Source organism: Aythya ferina (genome assembly GCF_964211825.1).
Source record: "Aythya ferina genome assembly, chromosome: 37".
NCBI classification, from domain to species: domain Eukaryota; kingdom Metazoa; phylum Chordata; class Aves; order Anseriformes; family Anatidae; genus Aythya; species Aythya ferina.
Window position 1 is genome coordinate 412,223 of NC_140334.1, and position 26,604 is coordinate 438,826.

At 64.3% G+C, this 26,604-nt stretch overlaps 7 protein-coding genes across 34 annotated transcripts in view; 3 read left to right on the forward strand and 4 right to left on the reverse strand.

The window, feature by feature from the left end:
• Positions 1 to 26, reverse strand: part of LOC311426118 (uncharacterized protein) — a gene marked incomplete at its 5' end in the record, with an annotated part of 21,598 nt that extends 21,572 nt beyond the window's left edge. Inside the window, one exon of the mRNA XM_084502288.1 lies at positions 15 to 26. Within this exon, the coding sequence (XP_084358414.1) occupies positions 15 to 26 (12 nt within the window). The remainder of the gene's footprint in view (positions 1 to 14) is intronic.
• A 198-nt stretch (positions 27 to 224) lies between these two features.
• Positions 225 to 3,486, forward strand: LOC311426063 (uncharacterized protein). 26 transcript variants are annotated; one of them, XR_014686556.1, is made up of 4 exons: positions 235 to 448; positions 996 to 1,077; positions 1,603 to 1,789; positions 2,843 to 3,486. XR_014686556.1 is itself a non-coding variant. In XM_084502214.1 (2 exons), the coding sequence occupies exons 1-2, from the start codon at positions 246 to 248 to the stop codon at positions 788 to 790; spliced, it is 453 nt and encodes a 150-aa protein (XP_084358340.1). In that variant the 5' UTR covers positions 235 to 245; the 3' UTR covers positions 791 to 1,060. The 26 variants fall into 26 exon arrangements, 1 of the variants encoding a protein (XP_084358340.1); XR_014686558.1 differs by having other exon boundaries at positions 1,661 to 3,148; positions 3,330 to 3,486; XR_014686559.1 differs by having other exon boundaries at positions 1,661 to 1,789; positions 2,713 to 3,486.
• Positions 3,487 to 4,333: 847 nt separating this feature from the next.
• ITGAL (integrin subunit alpha L) lies at positions 4,334 to 13,877 on the forward strand (the record flags this gene model as incomplete). Its single annotated transcript, XM_084502289.1, has 29 exons — positions 4,334 to 4,409; positions 5,052 to 5,160; positions 5,249 to 5,343; positions 5,618 to 5,676; positions 5,760 to 5,874; positions 5,955 to 6,085; positions 6,350 to 6,495; positions 6,858 to 6,996; positions 7,073 to 7,223; positions 7,308 to 7,375; positions 7,693 to 7,819; positions 8,304 to 8,446; positions 8,519 to 8,656; positions 8,860 to 9,063; positions 9,140 to 9,270; positions 9,857 to 10,005; positions 10,084 to 10,238; positions 10,566 to 10,688; positions 10,774 to 10,986; positions 11,229 to 11,339; positions 11,433 to 11,512; positions 11,622 to 11,708; positions 11,796 to 11,871; positions 11,962 to 12,075; positions 12,181 to 12,261; positions 12,775 to 12,882; positions 13,247 to 13,345; positions 13,432 to 13,542; positions 13,647 to 13,877. The coding sequence occupies 29 exons, from the start codon at positions 4,334 to 4,336 to the stop codon at positions 13,764 to 13,766; spliced, it is 3,459 nt and encodes a 1,152-aa protein (XP_084358415.1). The 3' UTR covers positions 13,767 to 13,877.
• Positions 13,817 to 17,265, reverse strand: GDPD3 (glycerophosphodiester phosphodiesterase domain containing 3). Its single transcript, XM_084502211.1, has 10 exons — positions 16,917 to 17,265; positions 16,455 to 16,497; positions 15,991 to 16,126; positions 15,846 to 15,891; positions 15,471 to 15,589; positions 15,298 to 15,387; positions 15,057 to 15,190; positions 14,731 to 14,790; positions 14,550 to 14,601; positions 13,817 to 14,037 (listed from the first exon to the last, which is right to left on the reverse strand). The coding sequence occupies exons 1-10, from the start codon at positions 17,065 to 17,067 to the stop codon at positions 13,855 to 13,857; spliced, it is 1,014 nt and encodes a 337-aa protein (XP_084358337.1). The 5' UTR covers positions 17,068 to 17,265; the 3' UTR covers positions 13,817 to 13,854.
• A 244-nt stretch (positions 17,266 to 17,509) lies between these two features.
• On the reverse strand, positions 17,510 to 18,709 carry LOC311426065 (bolA-like protein 2). Of its 2 annotated transcripts, none has more exons than XM_084502216.1 (3): positions 18,561 to 18,709; positions 17,807 to 17,904; positions 17,510 to 17,719 (listed from the first exon to the last, which is right to left on the reverse strand). In XM_084502216.1, the coding sequence occupies exons 1-3, from the start codon at positions 18,630 to 18,632 to the stop codon at positions 17,617 to 17,619; spliced, it is 273 nt and encodes a 90-aa protein (XP_084358342.1). In that variant the 5' UTR covers positions 18,633 to 18,709; the 3' UTR covers positions 17,510 to 17,616. The 2 variants fall into 2 exon arrangements, with proteins under 2 accessions (XP_084358342.1, XP_084358343.1); XM_084502217.1 differs by having other exon boundaries at positions 18,564 to 18,658.
• Positions 18,710 to 19,025: 316 nt separating this feature from the next.
• Positions 19,026 to 21,067, forward strand: LOC311426062 (structure-specific endonuclease subunit SLX1-like; the record flags this gene model as incomplete). The annotated part of the gene is made up of 6 exons (XM_084502213.1): positions 19,026 to 19,183; positions 19,270 to 19,321; positions 19,801 to 20,124; positions 20,330 to 20,460; positions 20,755 to 20,851; positions 20,925 to 21,067. 6 exons carry the CDS (start codon positions 19,026 to 19,028, stop codon positions 21,000 to 21,002), a joined length of 840 nt encoding a protein of 279 aa, XP_084358339.1. The 3' UTR covers positions 21,003 to 21,067.
• Positions 21,068 to 21,637: 570 nt separating this feature from the next.
• SGF29 (SAGA complex associated factor 29) lies at positions 21,638 to 26,404 on the reverse strand. Of its 2 annotated transcripts, XM_084502242.1 has the most exons (9): positions 26,227 to 26,380; positions 25,879 to 25,954; positions 25,516 to 25,588; positions 25,360 to 25,424; positions 24,279 to 24,408; positions 23,667 to 23,813; positions 23,185 to 23,220; positions 22,645 to 22,807; positions 21,638 to 22,274 (listed from the first exon to the last, which is right to left on the reverse strand). In XM_084502242.1, the coding sequence occupies exons 1-9, from the start codon at positions 26,299 to 26,301 to the stop codon at positions 22,158 to 22,160; spliced, it is 882 nt and encodes a 293-aa protein (XP_084358368.1). In that variant the 5' UTR covers positions 26,302 to 26,380; the 3' UTR covers positions 21,638 to 22,157. The 2 variants fall into 2 exon arrangements, with proteins under 2 accessions (XP_084358368.1, XP_084358367.1); XM_084502241.1 differs by lacking the exon at positions 25,879 to 25,954 and having other exon boundaries at positions 26,227 to 26,404.
• Positions 26,405 to 26,604: the final 200 nt, after the last annotated feature.

The following is a 26,604-nucleotide window of genomic DNA, read 5'->3' on the forward strand; positions in this document are numbered from 1 at the left end:
AGTCTGAGAACTACATTTCCCGGCATGCTCCGGGAACCCAACATGGCTTCCCGGAAGTCCAGAGTCCCAGAACTCAATTTCCCAATATGCTCTGGGCACCCAACATGGCGTCCCGGAAGTCCGGAGTCCGAGAACTAAATCTCCCGGCAGCCCTCAGGGCCTTTGCCGCGCGTGCGCCTTAATGCCGTCTTGCTTATAGACATCTCCGCCGGAAGCCCCTTCGCGTCATTTCCTCCCGTTGCCTCATGCCGGTGCCGGCGCCCGCGATGAGCAAGTGGAAGGCCCCGTCCGGGCGCCCCAACCCGGGCATCTCGGACCTGCTGACGCGTGGGGGGGCGCTGGGGGGGCCGCGCCGCGCCTCGGCCGCTCCAAGCGCGTTTCTCCCCGCAGAGCTGGCGAGCTACGAGCGGAACGGCAACCGGGCCATCCACAAGTACAACGCCCACAGGTACCGCCTCCCCCCCCCGCCGTGCGTGGGGCTGCAGGGCCCCGCCGGGGCTGGGCGCTGAGCCCTGAGCCCTGAGCCGCGCTGTTCCGCAGGAAGGCGGCGTCCGTCAGCGCCCGGTACCCCGGCGAGATCCGGAGCGGGGCCGAAGCCAAGGCAGGGGAAGGGGTCCGCGCCCTGCCTCCCGAGGGGGGCCGGGGGGGCGGTGTCGCGGTGAGGGGAGGTTCCCGGGGGGGGTCTCACAGAGCCAGCTGGGGCCTGCAGCTGTCTGCATGCCGAGGGCTTCTGCGGTGGCAGGTTTCCCCTTCGTTGCTTTACTGCCCTGCTCAACGTGGAGGGCAGTAGGAATCAAAGCCTTGGCTAGAATAAGTAACGCAGTCGTCCAAGTGCTGTGTTTATGCTGCTTGTGTGGAACCCTGCACGCTCTTGTTCCCTTATGGAGCAGTGTTTTGTTGTGGTTTAGGTGACATCGTAGTTCTTCCTGCGGGGCTTTCTTTTTTTCCTGGCTGTAAGTGATCTTGAGGTTAACTGGTGTTTCCTTCTCCCCCAGTGTTTAGGATGGAGTTGGTGCTAAAATAGCAGAGAAAATTGATGAGTTCTTATCCGCTGGCAAACTACGCAGATTGGAAAAGGTGTGTTTCTTCCCTTGTACTGTATTTCTCAGTAGCTGATTTTCTTTGTACTTTGCAACGTAGCCTGCTTACTGTGTGCAATTTCTAATGCTCTCTGTGGTGAGACTCGAGTCAAGCATTAGAATCACAGAATGGTTTGGGTTGGAAGGAACCTTAAACATCAGCTAGTTCTAACCCCCTTGCCGTGGCCAGGGACACCTTCCCCTAAACCAGGTTGCTCAAAGCCCCATCCAACCTGGCCTTGAGCACTTCTAGGGATGGGGCATCCACAGCTCCTCTGGGCAGCCTGTGCCAGGCATCACCACCCTCTGAGTAAAGAACTTCTTTCTAACATCTAGTCTGAATCTATCATCTTTTAGCTCAAAGCCATTACCCCTTGTTCTATCGCTACACGCTCTGACAAGGAGTCCCTCCACAGCTTTCCCGTGGGCCCCCTTTAGGTATTGGAAGGTCACTAGAAGGTGTGCCCAGAGCCTTCTCTTCTCCAGGCTGAACTGCCCCAACTCCCTCAGTCTGTCTTTGTAGATAGGTGTTCCAGCCCTCTGGCCATCCGCATGGATGTCCTCTGGACTCGCTCTAATAGGTTCATACTCTACCTGGTGCTTCACAGAAAATACACAGCTGCTGGCCTGTTACAAGTCACATTTCTTTTGAGGGTTTTTACTCTTCGAGGTGGTAATGTTTCTTACACCGTGATTTCCACCTAATGGCGGTAAGGATTCTGATTGTCTGCATTTTACAAGGTTGTCTGTTGTAATAAATCACTAAGTCCCAAATAGGATTGCAATCAAAGTTTACAATTTATTAAATGAATAGAGGTAAGCAAACAGCACTGGGTGCACCAGGAGTCTTTGCTCCACCAAGACGTACACCAGTTACATCAGGCGGCTGGTTTTTATGCTCCTAGGCTGATACATATTCATTACTACTTCTAAAAAAAAAAACAGGGTTATTATAATTAGTTCCTGGAATCCAAACCCGCCGCCCACTGGCGCGTGCGTTATCAGTCTCCGGTGGTCCCTCTGGGGGTCTCTCGTACTGAAGGCTCATAGTCTTCCTCCCAGGCTTTTCCCTTGTCCTTCTCCTTTGTTCGTCTTGGCTGGATGGCAGAGACTTGCATAGTGCCCCATGCAATAGTCCTAACAGTTAGCAGTTATTCTGAAACCCCTTTGCTCTCTTATCCCCTGTTGACCCGAATTGCTGGACCATTCCTTTGCAAGATACAAGAACTCTATACATTAACCGCTCTGTTTTCCTTAGACTTGTGGTTATACAAGGGTATGTAAGACAGAAGGTCACATCTCATCATATCACGCGGCCCTAGCATTGTTGCATATTGACACGAATCAGATGAACACATTTCACAATCCCCCATCTCCTTTTTCATGGTATTGATTCGTGTTTTCCTTTCCAATCGAGTCAATACTTGCCGAATTGATATCAATTTTGGATCTTCGTTTGATTTTGTGATCATCGGGGAATGGGTTTTCTCTCTCCCTGGTTCTGGGTCAACAGGTAGCGCAGATATTTGCATTTTTTGTATAACCGAGTGTATTAGTCTGGTAATACAAGGTATTAAACATGGAACTATTAACAATCCTCCACATATTCCCAATAAAACCATCCTTATTTTAGCAAACCAATCACCGCCCATAACGCCCCCCCATAATCCTCCTAGACTGATTCCATTCCAAGGTTGAACTGGGACACAGGCGATGTTCTTCACGGCCTTTACAAGCTCACTTACAGCTTTTCCTTCTGCAAGGACGCCTGCAAGTCCTGCAGCACTGCACCCCACCCCAAGCACGTGGAAAAGGGGAGGCGCCGTGCGTGAGAAGAGGCAAAGAGAGCAGGAGGAACAGCAGCCCTGGTTTTGGTCTGGCGTAGGTCTACAAGGTGCAGCACACGCAACCAGGCTGTTTGGCTTCCAAGACTTGCCTTAGCTTTGGCGCAGGAACCTGAGCGGGCTGGCAACCCTCTCGCCTTTTTGACCACTCCACAACATGGGGACTTCACCTCTCCCAGGCTGCACGAGGGAAGGGCAGAAACAAGACGAAAAGCACATCCTGAGGCACGTGATAGCCACAGCCTGCCTGCTGCAATGCTTGCATCTCCCTTCCCAGCTGCCTTACCTCTGCTGCTCTCCATCTCCAAACCGCGTTCTTTTTAACTGCCATGCGGAGTGGCAGTCCTCCAGGCGCCACAGAGCGGCACCATATTTTCTTAATTATCATTTTTTAATTTCAAAACAGCAGTCCGCTTCCCTCTGCAGATGGACAGCAGGCCAAGCCAGTCACCGAGCTGCCAGCACAGAGCTTCACGGTTCCAGAAGGCGCTCTTCCCTTCGACCGATCCCTTATAAATGTTATCTGCCACTGGCAAAAGCAATAAAGAGACTGCAAACATGCACTGCCACGTCTGAGAAACTTCATGTTTTTAATTTTATTATTTCGAAAGAGCAGTCCACTTGCCTCTACACCTGTCAAGTAGATCAGACCAGTCACCGAGTTGCCAAACAAGAACTTGGCAGTTTCAGAAAGCTGTTCCCTTTGACTGGTTCCTCCCCAAGTGGGACCCTAGAACACACGCATGGAGCCCCTTTCGCCCATCAGAAAGTGCCCCCAGTGGAAGCCTTTGGGTGCAGCTGATCTCCCCAGGGGAGCCTTCTCGCAGCCCCACATGCAACTGGACCCGCTGTGCTCGCTCTTTGAGCAGCCCGAACATAGCCCGACCCGGCATGGGAGAGGAATTCAAAAGAGGGCCCCAGAAATCGCGTTCAGAGCCCCTTGCGCCCATCCCAAAGTGCCCCCAGAGGAAGGCTTTGGGTACAGCTGAACTCTCTGCGTCGCCCCAGAGATCTCCTGACCCCAGAAGTGGTGTGATTCTGTCTCTAGGGCACCCTGAGGTCCTTGTAGGGCACCCTATATCGCCCCATGAGGCACCCAGAGCATCCTAGGGGACAGCGGGGGTCCCTGGATGGCTTCTGGGGGGCACTGGGACCCCTCTAGAGGACCACGAGCAGCTCCCGGTCCCAACAGGAGGTGTCGATTTGGGGTGGAGGACCTCGCGGCGCCCAGGGGGGGCCTTTGGGTGGCCCCCGGCGGCCCCTTCAGCACCCATGGGTGCCCTGGGGGCCCTCAGGGAGCTCCCAGCTCCCCCCCCCACACCCAATGCCGCCTCCACGGCCCCATCGCGCCTGCGCCGCGGGCACGGAAGGAAGTGGCTTTTTGGGGTGGTTTCAGGGGAAAACGGGGCAATGGCGGCAGCGGGGGCGAGCGGGGGCCGCGTGGGCTCCGCCGGGGGCCTGGTGCTCGTGGGGGTCCTGCTGGCTGGTAATGGGGGGGGGCACGATGGGGGGGTGATGGGGGTTAGGGGAGGGGTTGGGGAGATTTGGGGGGGGAATTGGGGAGGTGGGGGTTGGGGAGAGGGGTTTGGGGGGGGATTTTTAGGATGGGAAACTGGGGAGGGGGATTTGGGGGGGGATTTTTGGGGGTGGGAAACTGGGGGGGGGATTTGGGGGGGGGATTTTTGGGGTGGGAAACTGGGGAGGGGGATTTGGGGGGGGGATTTTTGGGGTGGGAAACTGGGGAGGGGGATTTGGGGGGGGGATTTTTGGGGGTGGGAAACTGGGGAGGGGAATTTGGGGGGCTATTGGGGGAGGGGGCACATTTGGGGGCATTTCACTGGGATGCTTTGAAGGACGCAGACGGAGGGGTGCTGGGGGGGGTCCCAGTGCCCCCTCTTCCCCCCCCCAAAAAAAAAAAAAAAATTTTGGGGTGGCCGCAGGGCATGCTGGGAGCCCCCGCCCTTTTCTCCCACGGCCGGGGGAAGGAAGCTGGGGTTAACCACAGCCCCCCCCACCCCCCCTTTTCGGGGCTTTCCCACGGGTGTTTGGGGCCGTTTTGGGGTGGGGTGTGAGGGGCAGGACCCCCCCCTAACCCCACACGACCCCCATCCCCCCAAAAAATTTCCAGTGCTGCCCCCCCTGGGGGGCTTCAACCTGCGGCCGAGCCCCCACCGGGTCCTGAGCCACAACGGGTCCCGGAGCTTCGGGCACCAGGTGCTGCAGCTCCCGGGGGCACGGTAAGGACCCCCCCAAAAAATAAAGTAATCCCCCTCCCCTAAAGGAAAAAACTACGAAAATAACCAAAAAACCACTTTTTTGCCCCAGGATCGTGGTGGGAGCGCCGGTGGAGGAGGGCGGGGGGCGGCTGTACCGCTGCGAGGTGCAGGGCGAGGGGTGCACGGAGCTGGAGGTGGTGAAAGGTGGGGATTGGGATTGGGGTGGGGTTGGGATTGGGATTGGGATGGGATTAGGGATGGGATGGGGAGGGGATGGGGTTGGCATTGGGATTGGGGTGGGATTGGGATAGGGTTGGGGATGGGATTGGGATTAGGGATGGGATGGGGAGGGGATGGGGTTGGGATGGGCTGGGATTGGGATGGGATTAGGGATCGGGATGGGAAGGGATGGGATTGGGATTGGGATTGGGATTGGGATTGGGCTGGTGCCAAGCTGAGCACCCTGCCCCCCCCGCAGGGAACAGCTCCGTCTCCCACATGGGCATGGCTCTGACCCGCGACGGCGACGGCACCATCGTGAGTGGGGGGCGTGGGGGCTGTGGGGCCGATGCGGGGGGGGGCTCTGAACCCCCCACCCCATAAAACAACCCCAAACGAAGGCGTGCGGCCCCGGGCTGACCCGCGAGTGCGACCGCAACGTCTACGTCAGCGGCGTCTGCGTCCTTCTCGACCCCGAGCTGCGGCCGCGCCAGGAGCTGTTCCCCGGCTTCCAGGGTGAGGATTTGGGGTGGGGGGCGCGGGGAGGGGGCCCCCCACCCCAAAATACGCTCGGGGTGACCCCGCCGCTCCTGCAGGGTGCCTGCCGGGCATGGTGGACCTGGCCTTCCTCTTCGACGGCTCCAACAGCATGAACTCCCAGCAGTTCGGGGCCATTCGGGATTTCATGGTGGAAGTGATGGAGCAGCTGAGCAACAGCTCCATCCGCGTGAGGAGGGGCTATGGGGTCGGGGATTATGGGGTTGGGGGGGTATGGGGTCGTCTGGGGGGTTATGGGGTCTGGAAGCGATGGAGCAGCTGAGCAACAGCTCCATCCACTTGTCTTGGGGTCGACAGCACCCAGGGGTGCCCTGAGGGGGGTCTGTAGGGCCCGTGGGGCTCTATAGGGCCTATGGGGTTCTAGAGGGCCCGTGGGGCTCTGTAGGGCTGGTGGGGGGCCGCGGGGGGCTAGAGGCCGGCGTTGCCCCCCCAGTTCGCAGCCGTGCAGTTCTCGGACCAGGCGCAGACGGCCTTCACGCTGCGGGACTACGCCGAGCGGCCCCGGCCCCGGGAGCTGCTGCAGGACCTGGTGCAGCTCCGCCAACTCACCGACACCTTCTCAGCCATCAAATTCGTGGCGTGAGGGCCCCGCAACCCCCCCACGGCCACCCCCATCACCCTATGGCTACCTCCATCATCCCACAACCACCCCCACCATCCCCACCACCCCATGGCCACCTCCCCCCTCCCCTCCACCCCACGGCCACCCCAATAACCCTGTGGCTGCCCCCACCACCCCATGCCCACCTCCATCACCCCATGGCCACCCCCACCCTCCCCACCACCCCACGGCCACCTCCACCACCCCTTGGCCACCCCCATCACCCCACGGCCACCCCCATCACCCTATGGCTACCTCCATCACCCCATAACCACCCCCACCCTCCCCATCACCCTATGGCCACCTCCACCACCCCACGGCCACCCCACCCACCCCGCAGGGAGAACATCTTCACCCCCGAGCAGGGGGCTCGCGCGGGGGCCAAGCGGGTGATGATCATCATCACCGACGGCGACGCCACCGACACCGGCACCGTGCAGGAGGCCGAGGAGCGCGGCATCATGCGCTACATCATCGGGGTGCGGGCCGGGGGGCCGGGGGGCTCGGGGGGACAACTCGGGGGGCGGGGGTGACCCCCACACATGCTGCCCGCAGGTGGGGAACAACTTCAACACCCCCAACACCCAGCTCTACCTCAGCCAATTCGCCTCGCGGCCCAGCTCCGAGTTCGTCAAGGTGCTGGACAGCTTCGATAAGCTGCGGGGGCTCTTCCGCGAGCTGCAGGCCAAGATTTATGACATCGAAGGTGCCCCCCCGGCCCCTAAACCACCTCCTGGTACCCCCCCAAAAATGTGGGGGTCCCAAAAATCCCCCCCCCCCTTTCCCGCAGGCACCAGCGACCAGAACCGCTTCCACCTCGAGCTCTCCTCCAGCGGCTTCAGCGTCGCCGCCGTCAACGTGAGGAGGGGGCGCCCATGGGGTCCAAAAGAACCCCCCCAACCCAAAAAACCCCGTGTCAGCCCCTGAAACCCCGTGTCACCCCCCAAAACCTCGTGTCACCCCCCAACCCCCCCCCAAAACCCCATGTCACCCCCCAAAACCTCGTGTCACCCCCAAACCCCCCCCAAAACCCCATGTCACCCCCCAAAACCTCGTGTCACCCCCAAACCCCCCCCAAAACCCCGTGTCACCTCCCAAAACCCCCGTGTCGCACCCCAAAACCCCCCCAACCCCCCCCCACCCCCGGTGTGACCCCCCCATCCCCTTGTCCCCAGGGCCGGCAGGTGGCGGGGGTGGTGGGGGCCGATAACTGGGCCGGGGGCTTCCTGCAAATGGGGCCGGGGCCGGAGTTCTTCGTGCCCAGCCCCTCCCTGGCCCAAAACCTCACCGACACCTACCTGGGTACGGGGGGCAAGTAATGGGGGGGGGCAAAAAATGGGGGGGCAAATAAATAATGGGGGCGGAAATAATGGGGGAGGGGGCAAATAATGGGGAGGAAATAATGGGGGGGAAATAATGGGGGGAAATAATGGGGGGGTACATGGGGGGTTAATGGGGAGGGGGAAATGGGGGGGGAAATGGGGGGGTGTTGGGGGCTGGGGGGGCAAATTGTGGGAACTGGGAGGATGTGGGGGGGCAAACTGGGGGAACTGGGGGGATGTGGGGGGGCAAACTGGGGGAACTGGGGGGATGTTGGGGGTCAAATTGGGGGAACTGGGAGGATGTTGGGGGGCGAACTGGGGGAACTGGGGGGATGTTGGGGGTCAAACTGGGGGAACTGGGAGGATGCTGGGGGCCGAACTGGGGGAACTGGGGGGCTGTCAGGGCTGGGGAGCCCAAACTGGGGAGGGGGCTGCACTTACTGGGTTGGTGCCCCCCCCCCAAGGCTACTCGGTGGTGGGGGTCCCGCACCCGGGGCGCTCGCTGCTGGCGGCGGGGGCCCCCCGGCACGGGCACGTGGGGCGCGTGGTGGTCTTCGAGGCGGCCGGGGGGGACTGGCAGGAGCTGCAGAGCCTCCCTGGGGAGCAGGTGAGAATTTGGGGGGGTCGGGGGGGGGGTCCTGGGGGTCGTGGGGACCCCCCCTGAGCGGGTGTCTCGTAGGTGGGGGCGTATTTCGGGGCCACGCTCTGCGCCCTGGACGGGGACGGGGACGGGGCCAGCGAGGGGCTGCTGGTCGGGGCCCCCCTGCACTACGACGGGCGGCGGGGGGGGCGCGTGCACCTCTACGCCTGGGAGAAGGTAAGGGGGACCGGCGGGGCGGAGCTAATCCCAATCCCCATCCCAATCCCATTCCATCCCAATCCCATCCCAGTCCCAATCCCAATCCCATCCCCATCCCCATCCCCATCCCATCCCCATCCCAATCCCAATCCCAATCCCACCCAATCCCACCCCCCTCCACCCCATCCTGACACCCCTCCAACCCCCCCGATCCCCCCCAGGATCGGCTGAAGGAGGCCGGGGAGCTCTCGGGAGCCCCCGGGCACCCCCTGGGGCGTTTTGGGGCGGCGCTGGCGGCGCTGGGCGACCTGGACGGGGACGGCGTGGCCGAGGTGGCCGTGGGGGCCCCCATGGAGGACGAGGAGCACGGCGCCGTCTACATCTTCCCCGGGTGCAAGGGGGGCGTGGAGCCACGCTACAGCCAGGTGGGACCTGGGGGGGGGGGACTTGGGGGGGGGACGCTTTGGGGACGCGTCTGACCCCCCCAATCCCACCCCACAGCGGCTGGAGGGCCGGGCGGGGGGCTTCGGGATCCGCTACTTCGGGCAGGCGCTGGACGGGGCCATGGACGTGACCGGGGATGGGATGGTCGACCTGGCCGTGGGGGCCCAGGGGCACGTGGTGGTGCTGAGGTGGGATTAGGGGTGGGATTAGGGGTGGGATTGGGGTGGGATTAGGGCGGGATTAGGGCAGGATTGGGGTGGAAATCATGGGGGTGGGATTGGGGTGAGATGAGGGTGGGATTGGGGTGGGATTGGGGTGGGATTAGGGCGGGATTAGAGTGGGATTAGGGCGGGATTGGGGTGGGATTATGGTGGTATTAGGGTGGGATTAGGGTGGTATTAGGGTGGGATTGGGGTGGGATTGGGGTGGGATTAGGGTGGGATTGGGGTGGAAATCATGGAGGTAGGATTGGGGTGGGATTAGGGTGGGATTAGGGCGGGATTGGGGTGGGATTAGGGCGGGATTAGGGTGGTATTAGGGTGGAAATCATGGGGGTGGGATTGGGGTGGAGATGGAGATGGGATGGAGGTGGAGAAGGGATTGGGGTGGAAGTGGAGATGGAGAAGGAGATGGGATTGGGATTGGGATTGGGATTGGGATTGGGATTGGGATTGGGATTGGGATGGGGTCGCGGTGGCATTGGCATGGGACAGAGACGCGTCCTCGGACCGTGCCGGTGCTGGGGCCGCCCCCACCGCACCCCCGTCCCCCCAGCTCGCTGCCCATCCTGACGGTGACCCCGCTGCTGAGCTTCTCCCCGTCGCTCATCCCCGTGCGCGCGGTCGACTGCTCGGCCACGGCCGGGCCCCGCGTGCGGCTCCGGCTCTGCCTCCAGCCCCGCCTGGACACCAAGTCCTACACAGGTCCTTGGGGTGGGGTCCCTGGGGCGGGGGGGCGGTCCCAGCCCCGCTGAGCCCCCCGCGTGCCCCTTTCGCCCCCAGGACGGCTGGTGGTGCCCCTCGCCTTCCACGTGGCCGTGGACCCCCAGCGGGTTCGGGGCCGGGGGGTGCTGGGGGCCGGGGGACGGCGCTGGGACGGGCGCCTGGAGCTGCGCGGGGAGGAGACGCGGTGCCTGGAGGAGACGCTGCGCGTCCTGGTACGGCCCCAACCGCCCCAAAACCGTCTTGGGGTGCTCCTGGTGGTGGGTGGCCCCACAGCGAGGGGCTCCGTGATGGGTGACCCCATAGTGAGGGGCTCCGGGTCATGGGTCACCCCATAGCGAGGGGCTCCGTGATGGGTGACCCCATAGCGAGGGGCTCCGTGATGGGTGACCCCATAGTGAGGGGCTCCGGGTCATGGGTCACCCCATAGCGAGGGGCTCCGTGATGGGTGACCCCATAGTTGGGTGGACCCAACCCGGGGCAACCCCACAAATGCTGGGGGGGGGGGATGCCGCTGACGGGGTCCCCCCTGCCCGCCCCAGACCTGCCTCGAGGACTTCGTCACCTCCATCCGCGTGGCCGTCAACTTCTCCCTGCACCCCGACGACCCTCGGGACGCCCCCCGCCTCGTCCTCAACCCCGAGAGCACCGCGGGATGGGCCGAGGTGGGCTCGGGGGGGGGGGCCCAGCCCGACCCCGACCCTACAGCGGGACGCGGGGCCGGCCCCAACCCCAGTCCCCGCTCCCCAGATCCCCTTCGAGAAGAACTGCGGGGCCGACGAGGTGTGCGAGGCCGACCTGGGGGTCCGCGAGCTGCCGGGGGGCGCGGTGCTGGTGGGGGCGCCCGGCGTGGGGCTGGCGGTGGCCCTGAAGCTGTGGAACCGGGGGGAGGACGCCTACGGGGCCACCCTACGCCTCCGCCACCCGCGGGGGCTCTCCTTCCGCAGGGCCGGCGCCACCCAGGTGAGGCCGGGGGCTTCTCTCCCCGGGGAGCCCCCCCGGCTCCCACCCCAGGGGGGGCGGGGGGGGGGGGGCAGCGCCCCAAACCCAGCCGGGCCCCCCCGGGCCAACCTTGGGCACTGCCAGGCCGACCCCGGCGAGGCGCCGTCCAGGGGGGGCTGTCACCACTGGGGCCCCTCCCGCCCCCAGCCCACCCCAATTTGGGACCCCCCCACACCACCTTGTGTCCCCCCCCCCAATTTTAGGGCAGCTCCCCCGTGGCCGTCAGCTGCCAGGAGCAGGGGGCGCCCACGGCCACCGGGCCCCGAGACCTGGGCTGCAACGTCAGCCGGCCCGTGCTGCGCGGCGACAGCCAGGTGAGGGGGGGGCACCATGGGGGGGGGGCACCATGGGGGGGGGGGCACCATGGGGCGGGGGGGCACGGTGCTGAGCCCCCCCTGTGCAACCAGGTGGTGCTGGAGGTGATCTTCGACGTCCTGCAGAACAGCTCGTGGGACGAGCAGCTGGAGCTGACGGCCAACGCCAGCAGGTGGGGGGGCGATAATTTGGGGGGGGGGGTAATTTGGGGGTGGGGGGGGTAATTTGGGGGTGAGGGGGGGTAATTTGGGGGTGGGGTGACGCGGTTGCCCCCCCCGCAGTGACAACGAGCCGGCCGCCAACCTGAGCGACAACGTGGTCACCTGGCACGTCCCCGTGCACTACGCCGTCAGCATCGTGGCCAGATGGTGAGACCCCCCCCAAAACGGGACACCCCCAATTGGGACACCCCCCCCCAAATTATCACCCCCCACCCCCAATTCTGCCCCCCCCAGGCAGGAGAACTCCACCTCCTACCTCAACTTCACCTCCGACGACCCCCGCCCCAAAGTCCTGCGGCACCGCTACCAGGTGAGGACCCCCCCAAAAAATACCCCCCCCAAAAAAACAACCCCCAAATTATCTCATCTCCTGAGGCCCCCCCCTCCCCAAACTCCGCAGCTGGACACCCTCCTGCCAGCCCCCCCCGGCGCCCCCCCCCCATCGCTGGTGGCCTTCGTGCTCCTGCCCCGCTCCCTGCCCCACGGCCTGCGCTGGGCCCACTCCGTCCACGTGGTGAGAGCCCCCCCCGGCCCTAATTGGGGTGACCCCCCCAGAAACATTCCCCATGGGGAGGACCCCAACAGAGGGGCCCCGTTTGACCCCAAATCCCCCCCCCAGGAGGGAGGCGCTGAGTGTGAGCCAAAGGACGAGGGTGAGGTCAAGGACGGGGGGTTGGAGCTGAAGAGGAGCATGGAAAAGGTGGGGGGGTCATGGGGGGGTCATGGGGGGGTCAAGGGGTCATGGGGGGGTGGAGTTATGGGGGGTGTTATGGGGTTAAGGGGTCATGGGGTGGGGTTATGGGGTTATGGGGGGGGGTTATGGGGTCAAGGGGACTTGGGGTTATGGGGGAGGGTTATGGGGTGGGGTCATGGGGGGGGTTATGGGGTCATGGGGTTAGGTGGTTATGGGGAGGGGGTATGGGGTCATGGGGTAAGGGTATGGGGTTATGGGGTCAAGGGGTCATGAGGTTATGGGGTGGGGTTAAGGGGGGGTTTATGGGGTCATGAGCTGGGGTTATGGGGTGTGGTTATAGGGTTATGGGGGGGGTTATGGGGTCATGGGGTCAAGGGGTCTTGGGGTTATGGGGTGGGGTTATGGGGTGTGGTTATAGGGTTATGGGCGGTTATGGGGTTATGGGGGGGTTATGGGGAGGGGTATGGGGTGGGGGCGGGGCTATGGGGCAGGGCCCCCCCTCACCCCTGCCCCCCCCAGGCCTGCCCCTCCCCCGACTTCCTCCTGTTCCACTGCCCCCTGGGGCCGTTGTGGGGCGGTGCCCGCGTCCTGCTGGAGGCCCGCGTGGAGCCCCCCCCCAGCATCCCGGTGAGGGGGCGGGGCTTAGAGGGTGGGCGGGGCCTCGGGGGTGTGGCTCCGGGGGTGTGGCCCAGAGGGGCGGGGCTTCGGTGGGTGTGGCTTTGGAGGGCGTGGCTCCAAGAGGGCGTGGCTCTAAGGGGAGCGTGACTCCAAGGGGGGTGTGGCCCCGAGGGGGTGTGGCCCCAGGGGGTGTGGCTCCAAGGGGGCGGGGCTCCAGGGGGGGCAGGGCACAATCCAAGGACTTGGCATAAACAAAGGGGGGAGGAACCCCAAGAAAGGGGGGGGGGAGTGTCCAAAAAGAGGGCGTGCCCGGAAGCGGGAGGGGCGTGTCTCTGCAGAAGGGGCGTGTCCCGCTAAGCCCCGCCCCCCTCAGGCCGCCGCCCGCCCCCGGCTCTGCTCCGGCCTCTGGTTCTCCTTCGCCGCCCCCCAGCGCTTCGCCAGCACCTTGGGGACCGAATTCTCCTGGGCGCAGGTTTGTTTTTTGGGGGGAAAGCACCAAAATTTGGGGTCCCCAATTTTCTGACCCCCTCCCCAAATTTTTCGTGTCCCCCCCCATAGGGGGCCACGGAGGTGGAGCTGGTGCCGGTGGTGAATTTCCTGCTGGTCTACGTGGGGAGCGGCGTGGGGGGGCTCCTGCTCCTCATCCTCATCGCCATCGGCCTCCTCAAGGTGGGGGGGCGTCACGTGACGGCCACGGGATCACGGGTCACGCGGTGGGGTCACGTGATCGGGTCTTAACCCCGCCCCCCCCCCCCCAAATTGCCTCCCCCCAGTGCGGCTTCTTCAAGCGCAGCTACCGGGAGCGGATGGAGGAGGGGGCGGAGCCTGACGAGGGGGCGGAGCCTAACGAGGGGGAGGAGCCTAACGGGGAGGAGTCGCCGAAAGAGGCCTGAGCCACGCCCCCTTCGGAGTGAAGCCCCGCCCAGCGTTGGGTCGGGTTGGGTTGCGTTGGGTCTTTCTTTACTGGGTTGTAGTGGTTTTTTACTGGTTTGTACTGGTTTGTACTGGTTTGTACTGGTCTGTACTGGTCTGTACTGGGCAGGGCAGGGGGTGGGCGTCCAGGTAGCGCCGCAGCCGCCCCGGGTAGTCGGTCATCACCCCGCTGGCGCCACGGGCGAAGGCGTCGGCGAAGTCGCGCTCCTCGTTCAGCACCCACAGCACCACCTGGGGGGGCGGGGGAACACCCAAAATCCTCTGAAATATCCCCAAAACCGCCCCCAACCCCCCCCCGAATCCCTACATCCCTCCAAACCATCCCCGAACCCCCCCAAAATAACAAAATCCGCCCCCAAATCCCTCCAAATCCCCCCAAATCCCCTCCAAAACCCCCAAATCCCCCAAATTTCCCCCAAATCCCCCCCAAACCCTCCCTTATTGCCCACAAATCCCTCCCAAATCCCCCCCAAATCGCCCCCAAATCCCCTCAAAACCCTTCCAAAACCCTAAAATCCCCCAAATTTCCCCCAAATCCCCCCAAAACCCCTCCAAAACCCTAAAATCCCCCAAATCCCCACCAAATCCCCTCAAATCCCCTCCAAAACCCCCCAAATCCCCCAAATTTCCCCCAAATCCCCCCCAAACCCCTCCAAAACCCCCCAAATACCCCAAATTTCCCCCAAATCCCCCCAAACCCCTCCAAAACCCCCCAAATCCCCCAAATTTCCCCCAAATCCCACCTGGATGTCGCGCTCCCGCAGCTCCTGCAGCAGCCCCTTGGTCACGATGAACCTGGGGGGGGGGTCGGGGGTCCATGACATCACCATATGATGTCACTGGGGGGGGGGGGGTATGACATCATCATGGAAGATATGATGTCATCACGAGGGTTATGATGTCATAAGGGGGGGGGACACTCACTTGTCAGCCAGCAGGGCCAGCGCCTGCCCCAGGATTCCTTTCGGCACCGGGAAATACGTCCTGGGGGGGGGGGGGAGAATTTTGGGGGTGTCCTGGGGGGGGGGCACCACGCTGCAGGACCCCCCCCAAATCCCCCAAAACCCGCCAAATCCCCCAAAACCCCCAAACTACCCCAAAAACCCCCAAATTACCCCCCCAAATCCCCCCATATCTGCCTCCATCCCCACCTCCCCACCACCCCCGAACCCCACCCAAACCGCCTTGAAGTTTTTCACCCCAAACCCCCCGGATTTGCCCAAAACCCCCGGAATTTCCCCCAAACACACCTGTTGATGATGGCGGGCAGGGGTCCCAGCAGCACGGCCTCCCCCAGGGGCAGCAGGGGCAGCAGCCCCAGGCGGTGCGCGGCCAGCGCCAGCAGGGCCCGGCGGGGCGAGAAGCCGTAGGGCATGGCGGGGTGCTGGAAAACGGGGGCGTGACGTCATCACCGGGGGGCCGTGACGTCATAGGGTTGGTGTGTGACGTCACGGGGGCGCGTGACGTCACGGAAAGGGGGCGTGGCCTCACCGCCGCCCGGCACTTGCGCAGGATGCGGTGGTTGAAGGAGGCCCAGAGGGTGATGGAGGCGCGGTCGTGGCGCCGCACCAGCTCCGCCACCTGGGGAAGGGGGGGAAAGGGGCGTGGTTGTGGCGTCAGCAGGCCACGCCCCTTCTCGTTAGCATATGCAAATGAGGGCTGGCCTGCTGGATGAGCTCGTCGTCGTCGTCCTTGATCTCGATGCTGACGGGCACCCCGGGGAAGCGGGCAAAGACCTCGGCCAGCAGCGGCATGCGGCGGTCACGGCCCCGCGAGAAGCACCCTTGGGTGGGGGGGGGGGGGGTAAATGGGGGGTAAATGGGGTGTAGGGGGGTGATCGGCCCCAAAGACCCCCCGGCAGCACCCCCCAGGTCAACGCCTGGCCCGAATCGGCACCAAAATCCCCATGAATCCACCCAAATTCTCGCCCTCTATCAACCCTCAAATCTGCACCAAATCCCCCCAAATCCCACCCAAATTCCCCTCAAATCCCCCCCCAAATCCTCCCAATTCCCCCCAAATCCCCCCCATCCCCTCACCTGGTGAAAACGTCACCTCCAGCTCCTCCCGGTAGGGCGGCAGCTCCTGCGGACGGGGCCAGTTTTGGGGCCAAACCCTTGCGGATCGGGACTCTTTGCCCCGTGTCCCGTTTCGGGGCGAATCACGGCGGTTTTGGGGTCCCACCTGGTAGTCCAGCTGGGCCAGGTCCCGGTCCAGCCCCGCCTGGCGCCGCAGCCCCCGGTCGTGGCTCAGCACCACGGCCCCGTCCCGCGTGCGCCGCACGTCCAGCTCCAGCAGCTCCGCGCCCTGTGCCACCGCGCTGGGGGGCGTGGCCGGGGTGGGGGCGTGGTTAGAGGGGGCGTGGTCAGAGGTGGGGGCGTGGTCAGGGTGGGCGTGGTAATTGGGGTGTTAATTGGGGGGGAGGATTAATGGGGGTGGGTTTGGTATGGGAGGGGTTTAATGGGGCAGGTAATGGGAGGAGGGGCTTAATTGGGGGTGGGGCTTAATTGGGGGGAGGAGCCTGATTGGGGTGGGCTTCAATTGGGGGAGGAGCTTAATTCAAGGTCCTCATGGTCAAGGTGGGCGTGTTCAAGGTGGGGGGCGTGGTCAGGGTGGGCGTGGTCAGCGTGGAAGCCCCGCCCACTCACTTCTCCAGGGCCTCCATGGTGTTCTCCAGGCGCTCGCCGCAGCCTTGGGGAGGGGGTGGGCGGGGCGTCGGGAGGCCACGCCCACATGGCGAAACCACGCCCAGTCCTCCCCCATTGGTCGCTCCCATGCGTGAGGCCACGCCCCCATGAGCAAAGTCCCGCCCCCTCGCTCTTTGCTCCCTGCACCTGCTCCCGGCCCCTCCCCCTGCGCCTCCCCTCCCCCACCCCTCCCCATTTCCCCCCCAAACCCCCCCAAAATCCCCCCGTTTTCCCCCCCGACCCCCCTCCCCTTCCCCCTTTCCCCCTCCCCACCCCCCACCTCCCCTCCACCTCCCCATTTCCCCTCCCCCCCCAAAATCCCCCATTTCCTCCCCCCTTCCCCCCTCCCTCACCCTCCCCACCCCCCGTCCCCCTCCCCCCACCCCCCTCCCCCTCACCCCCCCTCCCCCCCTCCCCCCTCACCCCCCCTGTGTGCCGCCATCCTGGCCCTGAACGCTGCCCGTGGCCGTTCCCTCTCCTCCCTCTCCCGCGCCCGCCACAGCCCCGCGGCCGCCCCCAGCCCCAGGCCCAGCCCCAGGCCCAGCCCCAGCAGGGGGGGGGCGGCGGCGGCCATGTTGGGGGGGGGAAGATGGGGGGGGAAGGGCGAGGGGGCTCCGGCCGCTGCGATCCGGGTTCCGGGATTGCCGGCTTCCCGCTTCCGGGGTGTGGCCACGCCCCCTTGTGGCCACGCCCCCTTTTGGCCCCGCCCCCCTCACCTGTGCAGGTGCCCCTCCCCCGCCCTGCAGCTCCCCGCGTGTGGGGGAGGGGCTGCGGCGCTCCCCCTCCCCCCAGGGAATGAGGAGGGGGCGGGGCTAAAAGGGGGCGGGGCTTAATGGGGTGGGGTCTTCGTTGGGGGAAGGGGTTAATTGGGGGGAGGAGTAATGGGTTTTGGATGGGAGGGGTTAATTGGGGAGTTAATTAGAGGAGGGGCTTAATTGGGAGTGGGGCTTAATTAGGGGGAAGGAGATTAATTGGGGAGGGGCTTAGTTGGGGGAGGAGCTTATGCTATTGAAATGTTTAATTAGGGGAGGAGCTTTATTAGTGGGAGGAGCTTAACCTCTTTAAATATTCAATCAGGGGAAGAGCTTAATTAGGGGGAGGGGCCCCTAATTGGCCGCCCCCTTTATTGCCCCCCCTGCGCCGCCGCCCACTGCTCGGGGGTGAGCGTTCGCTGCTCCAGGGCGTGGATGCGGCCCAGCTCCGCCGCCAGCGCCTCGTTCACCAGCCTGAAAACGGCAAAAACGGGACAAAATCGGTCAAAAAGAAAAGAAAAGGAAACCCCAAAAGCCCGGGAAATTGCCCCAAAAACCTACCGGTGCCGCTGCAGCAGCCCCTTGCCGCGGAAGGCGGACGCCACCACCAGCACGCGGAAGCTGGCGGCGCAGCGGGCGGCCGTGGTGTCCTCCACCTCCTGCGGGGGCAAACGGAGGGCTAATTAGGGCTAATTAAACCTAATTAGGCGTCCCCAGGGGTAATTAAAGCCTAACAAGGGTTTAACGAGGGCTGGAGGCCTTTAATGAGGGCTGTAGGGAGCTGCTGGGGTCTCCCAAAGCTTCCTGAGTCTTGGGACAGCCTAACGAGGCCTAATTAGGGACGCAGAGGCTAATTAGCACCTACTAATGAGGCCTAATGAGTAGAATCCTACTACTGAGGCCTCCTGCGGCCTACCCAGGGCTACAAAGGCCCAATAAGGCCTGGGGCGGCCTAATGAGGCTTAATGAGGTCCAGAGAGGCTAATTAAAGCCTAATGAGGTCTTCTGAGGCCTGTAGAGACCCACTAAGGCCTACTAACGCCCAGTGCAGCCCCGTAACTCCCATCAGAGCCTCTCTTAAGGCCCTACAGAGACCCCCTGAGGCCTGCTAAGGCCCTACAGAGCCCTGCAGAGGCCTACTAACGCCCAGCGCAGCCCCTAACGCCCCCTAAAGCCCATTCCGGCCCCACAGAGCCCCCCCGAGCCCTTCCGGGGGCCCATCGAGCCCCTCAGAGCCCTGCCGGGGCCTGACGGAGCCCCCCCGGCCCTGCCCCTCGCCCCCCACCCCCGTTATTTCCCCTCCCCCCCCGCCCACCACGTGCTCCGCTCCCAGCTCCCGCCGCAGCCGCTCCCGCAGCGCCTCCGCGCTCAGCTCCGGCTCCGCCATGGCCCCGGAAAGGGCCCGGGGGCGGGCAGCCAATGGGAGGAGGCGGCGGGACGGGAAAAGCCCGCCCACGGGGGCACTACAGCCAATCAGAGGGCGGGGAGAGGCGGAGGGGGCGGGGCGGGGGAGGTCGCGTAGCAACGGAGGGGAGGAAGCGGAAGCGGAGGGGGCGTTGCTTAGCAACGGGCGAGGGGGCGGGAGAGGCGCCGCGCGGGGGGTTGTGGGAGGTGTGGCGGAAATGGGGGAACGGCGCGGGACAACGGGTGAGAGAGGCGGAAGTGGGAGGGGGCGGAGGGTGACCGGAAGTGGGGGCGGTCGCTTCGCAACGCGGCTGCCGGCCGGAAGCGCCGCCGCGCGGTGGCTTGTGGGGGGCGTGGCGGAAGCAGAAGCGGGGCGATGTCGCTGCGGGCCGTGTACCTGCTGCGCTCCGCCGCCCCCGGGGCCCGCGGCGGGGCCTACGTCGGCTTCACGCTGGACCCGGAGCGGCGCCTGCGGCAGCACAACGCGGGGCGGCGGCGCGGGGGGGCCCGGAGGACGAGCGGCCGCGGGCCCTGGTGGGGGAGGGGCCGAGGGGGAGAGGGGAAAGGGAATTTGGGGGGTCGGGGAGGGGCTGGGGGAGGCGCTGACGTCATTTCCGCAGGGAGATGGAGCTCTACGTGCACGGCTTCCCGTCCGACGTGGCGGCGCTGAGGGTGAGGACACGCCCCTTTGGGGTTCTGGACACGCCTCCTCGTTTCTAGCCCCGCCCACCAGGCACAGAGCCCGCCTACAATGCCCTGACCACGCCCCCTTTCGACTTCCCCCTTCCCCCAATGCCCTGACCCCACCCCCAATGTCCTGACCACGCCCCCAAAGCCGTGACCACGCCCCCAACAAACCCTGCCCCCGCCCCTGAAGCCCTGGCCCCACCCTCCAAATACCTGACCGCGCCCCAAGTCCCTGACCCCGCCCCCAAACCCCTGGCCACGCCCCCCAAGCCTTCAGCCCACCCCAAACTCCGTGACCCCACCCCCAGGTCCTGGTCACGCCCCCAGAACCCTGACCCCACCCCCAAATCCCTTGGCCACGCCCCCAAACCCCCGACTCCACCCCCTTCACACCACCCTTATTCATCCCCACGCCCCCTGAGCCTTGGCCACGCCCCCTAACGCCATGGCCCCGCCCCCCGCAGTTCGAGTGGGCGTGGCAGCACCCAGCAGCCTCTCGCCGTTTGCCGGCCGTGTTGCCGCGGCGCCGCCGGGAGCAGCCAATCGCCTTTGCCCTGCGGCTGCTGCCCCGCCTCCTGCACGCCCCGCCCTGGAGCCGCCTCCCCCTGCGCCTCCGCTGGCTCCGTCCCCCGCCTGACCCCGCCCCCGGCCCCGCCCCACCCCCCCACATCACTGTCGAGGTGGATCCCCGCGGGCTGAGGCCACGCCCTCCGAGGAGGAAGGCCACGCCCCCAGCTGCCTTGGCCACGCCCCCCGGCGACTGCAGCCTTTGCGGGCTGCCCTGTGAGGTAAGGGGGCGGGGCTTGGATGGGGCGTGGCTCTTCCCTTTGCGCCTGGCCACGCCCCCTGATCCTGGCCATGCCCCCTCCCCATGCCCTCTGTGGCCTACCCTGCATGGGGGGGCAGGGCTTGGGTGGTGCCAGGCCCTGCCCCCAGGTCTGGCCCCCCCCCTTTGGCTTGGCCCCGCCCTCCTGAGCCTGGCCCCGCCCCCAGGGCCCTGACTCCGCCCCCCTGCGCTGCCCACGGCCCGGCTGCCCGGCGGTGACCCACGCCCTGTGCCTGGCCCCGCACTTCCTGCGGGACGAACCCCGCGAGCTGCTGCCCCTGCGCGGGGCCTGCCCCGGGTGAGTTGCCATGGCGATGGGGTGGTTGCTAAGGGGATGGGCAGTAGCTAGGGGTAGGCCTGGTTGCTAGGGGCAGGCTTCAGCCTGTCCACTAGGCCGCGCCGCTGTTGCTAGGGGTGTTGCTAGGGGGCGTGGTCAGTTGCTGGGGGCGGGGCTTGTTGCTAGGGATAGGCTTCAGCCTGTCCACTAGGCCACACTGCTGTTGCTATGGGGATGTTGTTAGGGGGCATGGCCTATTGCCAGGGGCGGGGCCTGTTGCCAGGGGCAGCCCATTTACCCGGCAACTGCCACCAGCTGCCAGCAGGACGTACTGTGGGGGGAGCTGATTCGCCACTACCACGGTTACCATGACGACGATGAGGAGGAGGCGGGGCTGGAGGACCCCGAGCTGGTGAGCCACACCCCCAGCCACGCCCCCTGTTGCATGCCCCGCCCACCTGTGACGTCATTGCCCCTCCCTCCAGGGTCACTGGACAGACGAGCTGCTGCTGCGCTGGGGGGCGGGGCCTGCCCGAGGCTCCGCCCCCTCCTGCACATCTTAATTTATTTATTCTTAATAAAGGCAGGGGGTGGGGCCACGGCAGGCTCCGCCCCCACGGGTCTGGGGGCTTCAGAGTCAAGTCAAGAGTCAATTGTGGGGCCGGGGGGGGAGGTTATGGGGTCTGCCAGGCTTCCAAGGGCCACGAAATCCCCCAAATTGCCCCAAAACCACCCCAAAAAGAACTCAGAACACTCCAAGCTACCCCAAACCACCCCGAAAACAACCCTAAAGCCTCCTAAATCACCCCAAAAGCCCTCAAACCCTCCTCAAAGCACCCCCCAAGCCCCCAAACCACCCCAAAATCACCCCCCAAGCCCCGAAACCACCCCAGAAAAAACAAAGTAGCCCAAAAACACCCCAAAACCCACCCAATCATCCTAAAAACATCCAATACCCTCAAACTACCCCAACCCCCCCCCCAAATACCCCCAAAGCCTCCTCAATTACCCCCAAAGCCCCCAACCACCCCAAAACCACCCCCAGGCCCCTGTAATCCCCCCAAATCACCCGTAACGCACCCCAAAACCCTCCCATCCATCCCCAATCCCCCTAAGATCCCCCCACACCGCCCCAAATTGTGGCTGGGGGTCCCCCCACCCCCCCCCAAATGAGGCAATAACGGAGCTGGAGGCAGCATGGGGCGTCCCCAAAGCTTTTAATAAGAACGGTCCTAAAACGAGAGTAAAAAGGGCCAAACTGGCCACAAAGAAAGTCCCAAAGTGGCCACCATGACCCCAAAACTGTGCTTAAGGGATCCCAAAGTAATCATCCAAGGGGAAAATCCCCAAAATTGTATGTGTGGGGTCCCCAAATTGGATCAGAGGAGCCCCAAAATGGCTGCCGGGGGGTCACAAAATGGCCGCCAAGACCCCCAAAATGCTCTCTGAGGGCCCCAAAGTGGCCACCAAGACCCCAAAATGACTCCCAAGGATCCCAAAATTGTGTTTGAGTGACCCCAAAATAGTCTCCTATGGGGAAAATCCCCAAAATTGTCTCTGAGGGGTCCCCAAATGGGGTCTGAAGGGCCCCAAAATGGCTGCCGGGGGTCACAAAATGGCCGCCAAGACCCCAAAACGGTCCCCAAAAGACCCCCCAGGACCCCAGAAACGAGCACCGGGCCCCCCAAAATTTCCCCCGCGCCCCCAAAGCCCCCTCCTCACTTCTTCTTGGTCTCCTTGCAGGCCACCACGTAGCGCTGCGCCACATTGAGGGGCGGCGAGTAGCCGTCGGCGTACGAGGTGTCCTCGAACAGCACCGAGTAGTCGTCCTGCGGCTGCAACGTTTTGGGGTGAAAAACAGCATGTTTGGGGGTGGGGGGAGGCCGTACCCACCCACTGTTAAGGAAGAGGGTGCTGAGAGGAAATATGGCCTGCTCCATAGGGACCCCGGGACCCCATAAGGACCCAGAGACCCCCATAAAGCCCCGTAAAGACCCACAGAGCCCCATAGAGACCCCATAGGGCCCCATAGAGACCCCATAGAGACCCCATAGGGCCCCACCTCACCCCCCAACCCCCCCATTCCCAGGGGGGCAGCCCCACAGGTTCCACCGCTCCAGCACCCACCCCCTCCCAACAGAGCAACATTCCAGCTGGGGACCTACAAATATTTTGGGGTGTAAAAAGGCAAAATCGGGTACGCACCCGCTGCGGGGGGGCGTGGATGAGGGCGCGGTAGAAGCAGGTGGTCTGCGGGTACAGCGCCAGCACCAGCTGCTCCTTCTGGAACAGCGCCTCGGGGTCGGTCTCGGGGTTGGCCTTCCACTGCGGCAGCGGGATGATGCGGCGCCGGCTCAGCGTGTGGCGCCTGGGGGGTTTGGGGGAGAAACGGGGAGATTGGGGGGAGAAACGGGGAGATTGGGGGGAGAAACGGGGAGATTGGGGGGAGAAACGGGGAGACTGGGGTAAGGGGAGGGGGTTTGGGGAGAGAAACGGGGAGATTGGGGGGAGAAACGGGGAGACTGGGGTAATGGGAGGGGGTTTGGGGGGAGAAACGGGGAGATTGGGGGGAGAAATGGGGAGATTGGGGGGAGAAACGGGCAGATTGGGGGGAGAAACGGGCAGATTGGGGTAATGGGAGGGGGTTTGGGGGGAGAAACGGGGATTTGGGGTCAAGAGAAGGGTTTGGGGTCAGACCCAGGAATTTGGGGACAGACCCGGGGGGTTTGGGGTCGGGGCACTCACTCCTTGCCCTCCTCGTCGATGTCATCCACCTCGTACCTGGGGGGGTGCGGAGGAGACTCAGCTAGCCCCCAAAAGCCCCGAAACCAACCCAAAAGGACCCAAAACCACCCCAGGAGCCCCCCAGGAACAGCCCCAAACCCAAAACGGCCCCAAAAACATCCCAAAAATCATCCCAGAGGGACCCGAAACCACCAAAAGTCCCTGAAGATGCTCAAACAGACCCCAAAATCCCTTCAAAACTGCGCCAAAATGTGCCCAAGTGGCCCTGAAAGACCCAAAAATCACCCCCAAACCACCCCAAAACCCTGGAATTCCCCAAATCCACCCCACAAACCTTCCCAAAACCCCCTCAACGCCCCAGAACCCCTCCCCAACCCCCCCACAACCCCCTGTAACCTCCCCCTATCCCCCCACACGCCGCCCCCAACCCCCCCGAACTACTCCCGGGCCCCAAAACCCCCGGATTTCGCCCCAAAACGCACTTGTTGGCGGCGTGGCTGTAGCTCACCACCTCGGCCAGGATCCACTGCTCGTCGCCGTCCACCGCCTTCACCCTGGCGGCCACCTTGTCCCCGGGCTTGGCCACGTAGTCCCCGGCCGCCGGGATGGCGCCGCACAGCGGGGGGGGCCTGGGGGCAGGGGGCGGGGCCTCGTGGGGTGGGCGGGGCCTCCGGGTGGGAGGGGCCTCCAAGTGGGGGGGGCCTGAGGGGGGCGGGGTCCCAGGGGGAGCCCAGGGAGAGGCAGTGGGAGGGGTGGGGATAAAGGGGGCGGGGCCTCAGAAGGCGGGGCCTCAAGGGGTGGAGACTCAAGTGGGCGGGATGGTGTGGGTGTGGCCCTGGGGGTGGAGCCTAAAGGGGCAGGGGAAATGGAGTGCCCCAGGAAAATGACGAGAGGTGGGGCTTAAAAGGGCGTGGCTTAGACGGATGGGGCCCTCTCTGGGTGTGGCTTCAGGGTGGGCGGGGCTTTACAGAGTCAGCGAGCCCACCAGAGCCCAGCTCTATGTCCCTACCGGGAGGCGGGGCCTAACAGGGCGTGCCCGAGGGGGGCGGGGCTTTCTGGGGGCGTGTCCCCGGGTGTCCCCGCCCCCCGCTCACTTGTCTCCGGGCTTGCCGATCCAGAGGGGCAGCGTCATGGCCGACTGCTGCAGCAGCGTCATCAGCACCCCGCGCCGCATCGTCTTCCGGGGGGGCTCCGCGTCGCTGTAGATGCCGGCGATCTTGGCCGCTGCCAGGGGGCGGGGCCACAGTCAGGGGGCGGGGCTGAAGGGGGAGGGGCATGCTGCGGTGGGCAGGGCTTGAGGTGGGTGGGGTTTGGGGGCGGGGACGGGGTGGGGAGATGTTGGCCATGGGGGCGGGGCTAGAGGAGAGGACGGGGACACTGTCAGGGGGTGGGGCTTAAGTGGGCAGGGGCTCGTGGGGGCGTGGCTTGATGTGGGTGGGGTTTGGGGTGATCTTGGCCACTGGGGCGGAGCTAGAGGTTGGGGGCGTGGCTTTGAGTGGGCAGGGCACATTGGGGGCGTGGCTTTTGGCTATGGGCTTGGTTTGGGGTGGGGCAGGGCTTAAGGGGGCGTGGCCACAAGATTGGGGGCAGGGGGTGGGGGGGATTTTGGGGGCGTTTTGGGGGGTTTCAAGTGATTTGGGAGGAATTTAGAAGGTTTTGGGGGCATTTAAATGCTCTGGGAGCATTAAAGGGTTTGAAGAGCATTAAAAGGATTCTGAAAGTGCGTTTTTTGTACATTTTGGGGAAGTTTGGGGATACTTTGGGTTCAGGACACGTCCTGGGAAAACCCAGGCACGTTTTGGGTGTGTTTCAGGGGATTTTAGGCAACAGGCTGCTGATTTGGGGGAAGTTTGGGGGATTTGGGCTCTGATTTGGGACCAGTGGGGGGAACCTGGGGTTTTCCGCTGCGTGCTGGGGGATTTGCGGGAAATTTGGGGGGATTTGGGGGCGGTGACGTCGTTTGGGGTGTTTTGGGGGGAATTTGAAAGGATTTGGGGTCGGAATTGACATGGGATTGGGGGGGGGATTTGGGGCGGTTTTCAGGGGATTTTTGGGCAGATTTGGATGGATTTGGGGCCAGTTTTGAGCGGGTTTGGGGGTCAAAATGTGAGAAGAGGATTCAGGGTGGTTTGGGGGCTGATTTTGGGGTGAATTCAGGCCGTTTTAAGGCCGTACCGATGCGGCGCTCCTCCAGCAATGACTTGATCTCGGCGATCTTGTCCAGCGCCTTCCGCAGGATGCTGGGGGGAGCAAAATTAACGGGGTGCGGAGGCTGAACCCGGCTATTTTTGGGGCAAAAAAGGGCGGAATCGGGTCCGTCCCCCCCCTTACTTGCACTCGGCCTCAGCGTCTGCCTTGGCGGTGGTGTAGAGGCCCCGCAGCTTCGTGCGGTAATAGGGGGAGACTGGGGGGGGGGAGAAAAGGGGGCGTTAGGACCCCTCCCCTGGCCCCAAAACCACCCCGAATTGCCCTAAAACCTTCCCGGCCCCAACCCACGGCCGAATTGCCCCAAAAATCAACTTTAAATTGCTCCAAAATGGCCCAAATCTGACCACTGGCCCCAAACCGCCCCCAGACCCCAAAACCCTGCCCCTAAATCCCCCCACCCCCCCCCAAATGTCCCGAAGTTCCCCCAAATGCCCCCAAATACCTCCCCCAGACCCAAATCCCCATGAAATGGCCCCAAAATCCCACTTTTGTTCTCCGTCTGCATCCTCTCGTGCGTCTTCTGGATGTTCACCAGGTTGTGCTCGCTGCGGGACCGCTCCTCCTGGGGGGGAGCACCCCAAAACCCCTCAGGACCCCAATAAGGCCCCCCCAACCCCACCCAGAGCCCCCCAAATCCCCTCAGACCCCCCTCAGGACCCCCCCAGGGCCCCCAACCCCCTCCCAAATCCCCTCAGGACCCCTCCAATGCCCCCTAAGACCCCCATAAACCCCCAACCCCCCCCGGGACTCTCCCAATCCCCTCAGGACCCCCTCAGCCCCCCCAGATCCCCCCCAACCCCCTCAGGACCCCCCCAAATCCCCCCAACCCCCCACCTGTGTCTGTTTGATGAGCTGGTGCAGCTCCCCGAGCAGCTCCGCGATGCGCGAGTCCGCCGACACCAGCGCCATCTTGGATGGGGGGGGAAGTGGGGGGGGCGCTGCGCATGCGCGGGGAGCGACCTCCCCCTCCCCTCACAGAACCGGTGGTGTTCCGCATGCGCACTGCGCTCCCCCCGGGATTCCCCTCCCGCCCGCCCCTCAGGCTCTCCACGCACTGCGCATGCGCGCGGCCTTTCCCTCCGCTCCCCCTCCCACCGGGGATTTCACCCTGCGCATGCGCCCTACTCTGTTACTCCACTCCCCCTCCCCTCGGGGATTTCACCCCGCGCATGCGCACCGCGCTCTCCCCCTCTCCCCCCTCCCCTCGGTGCT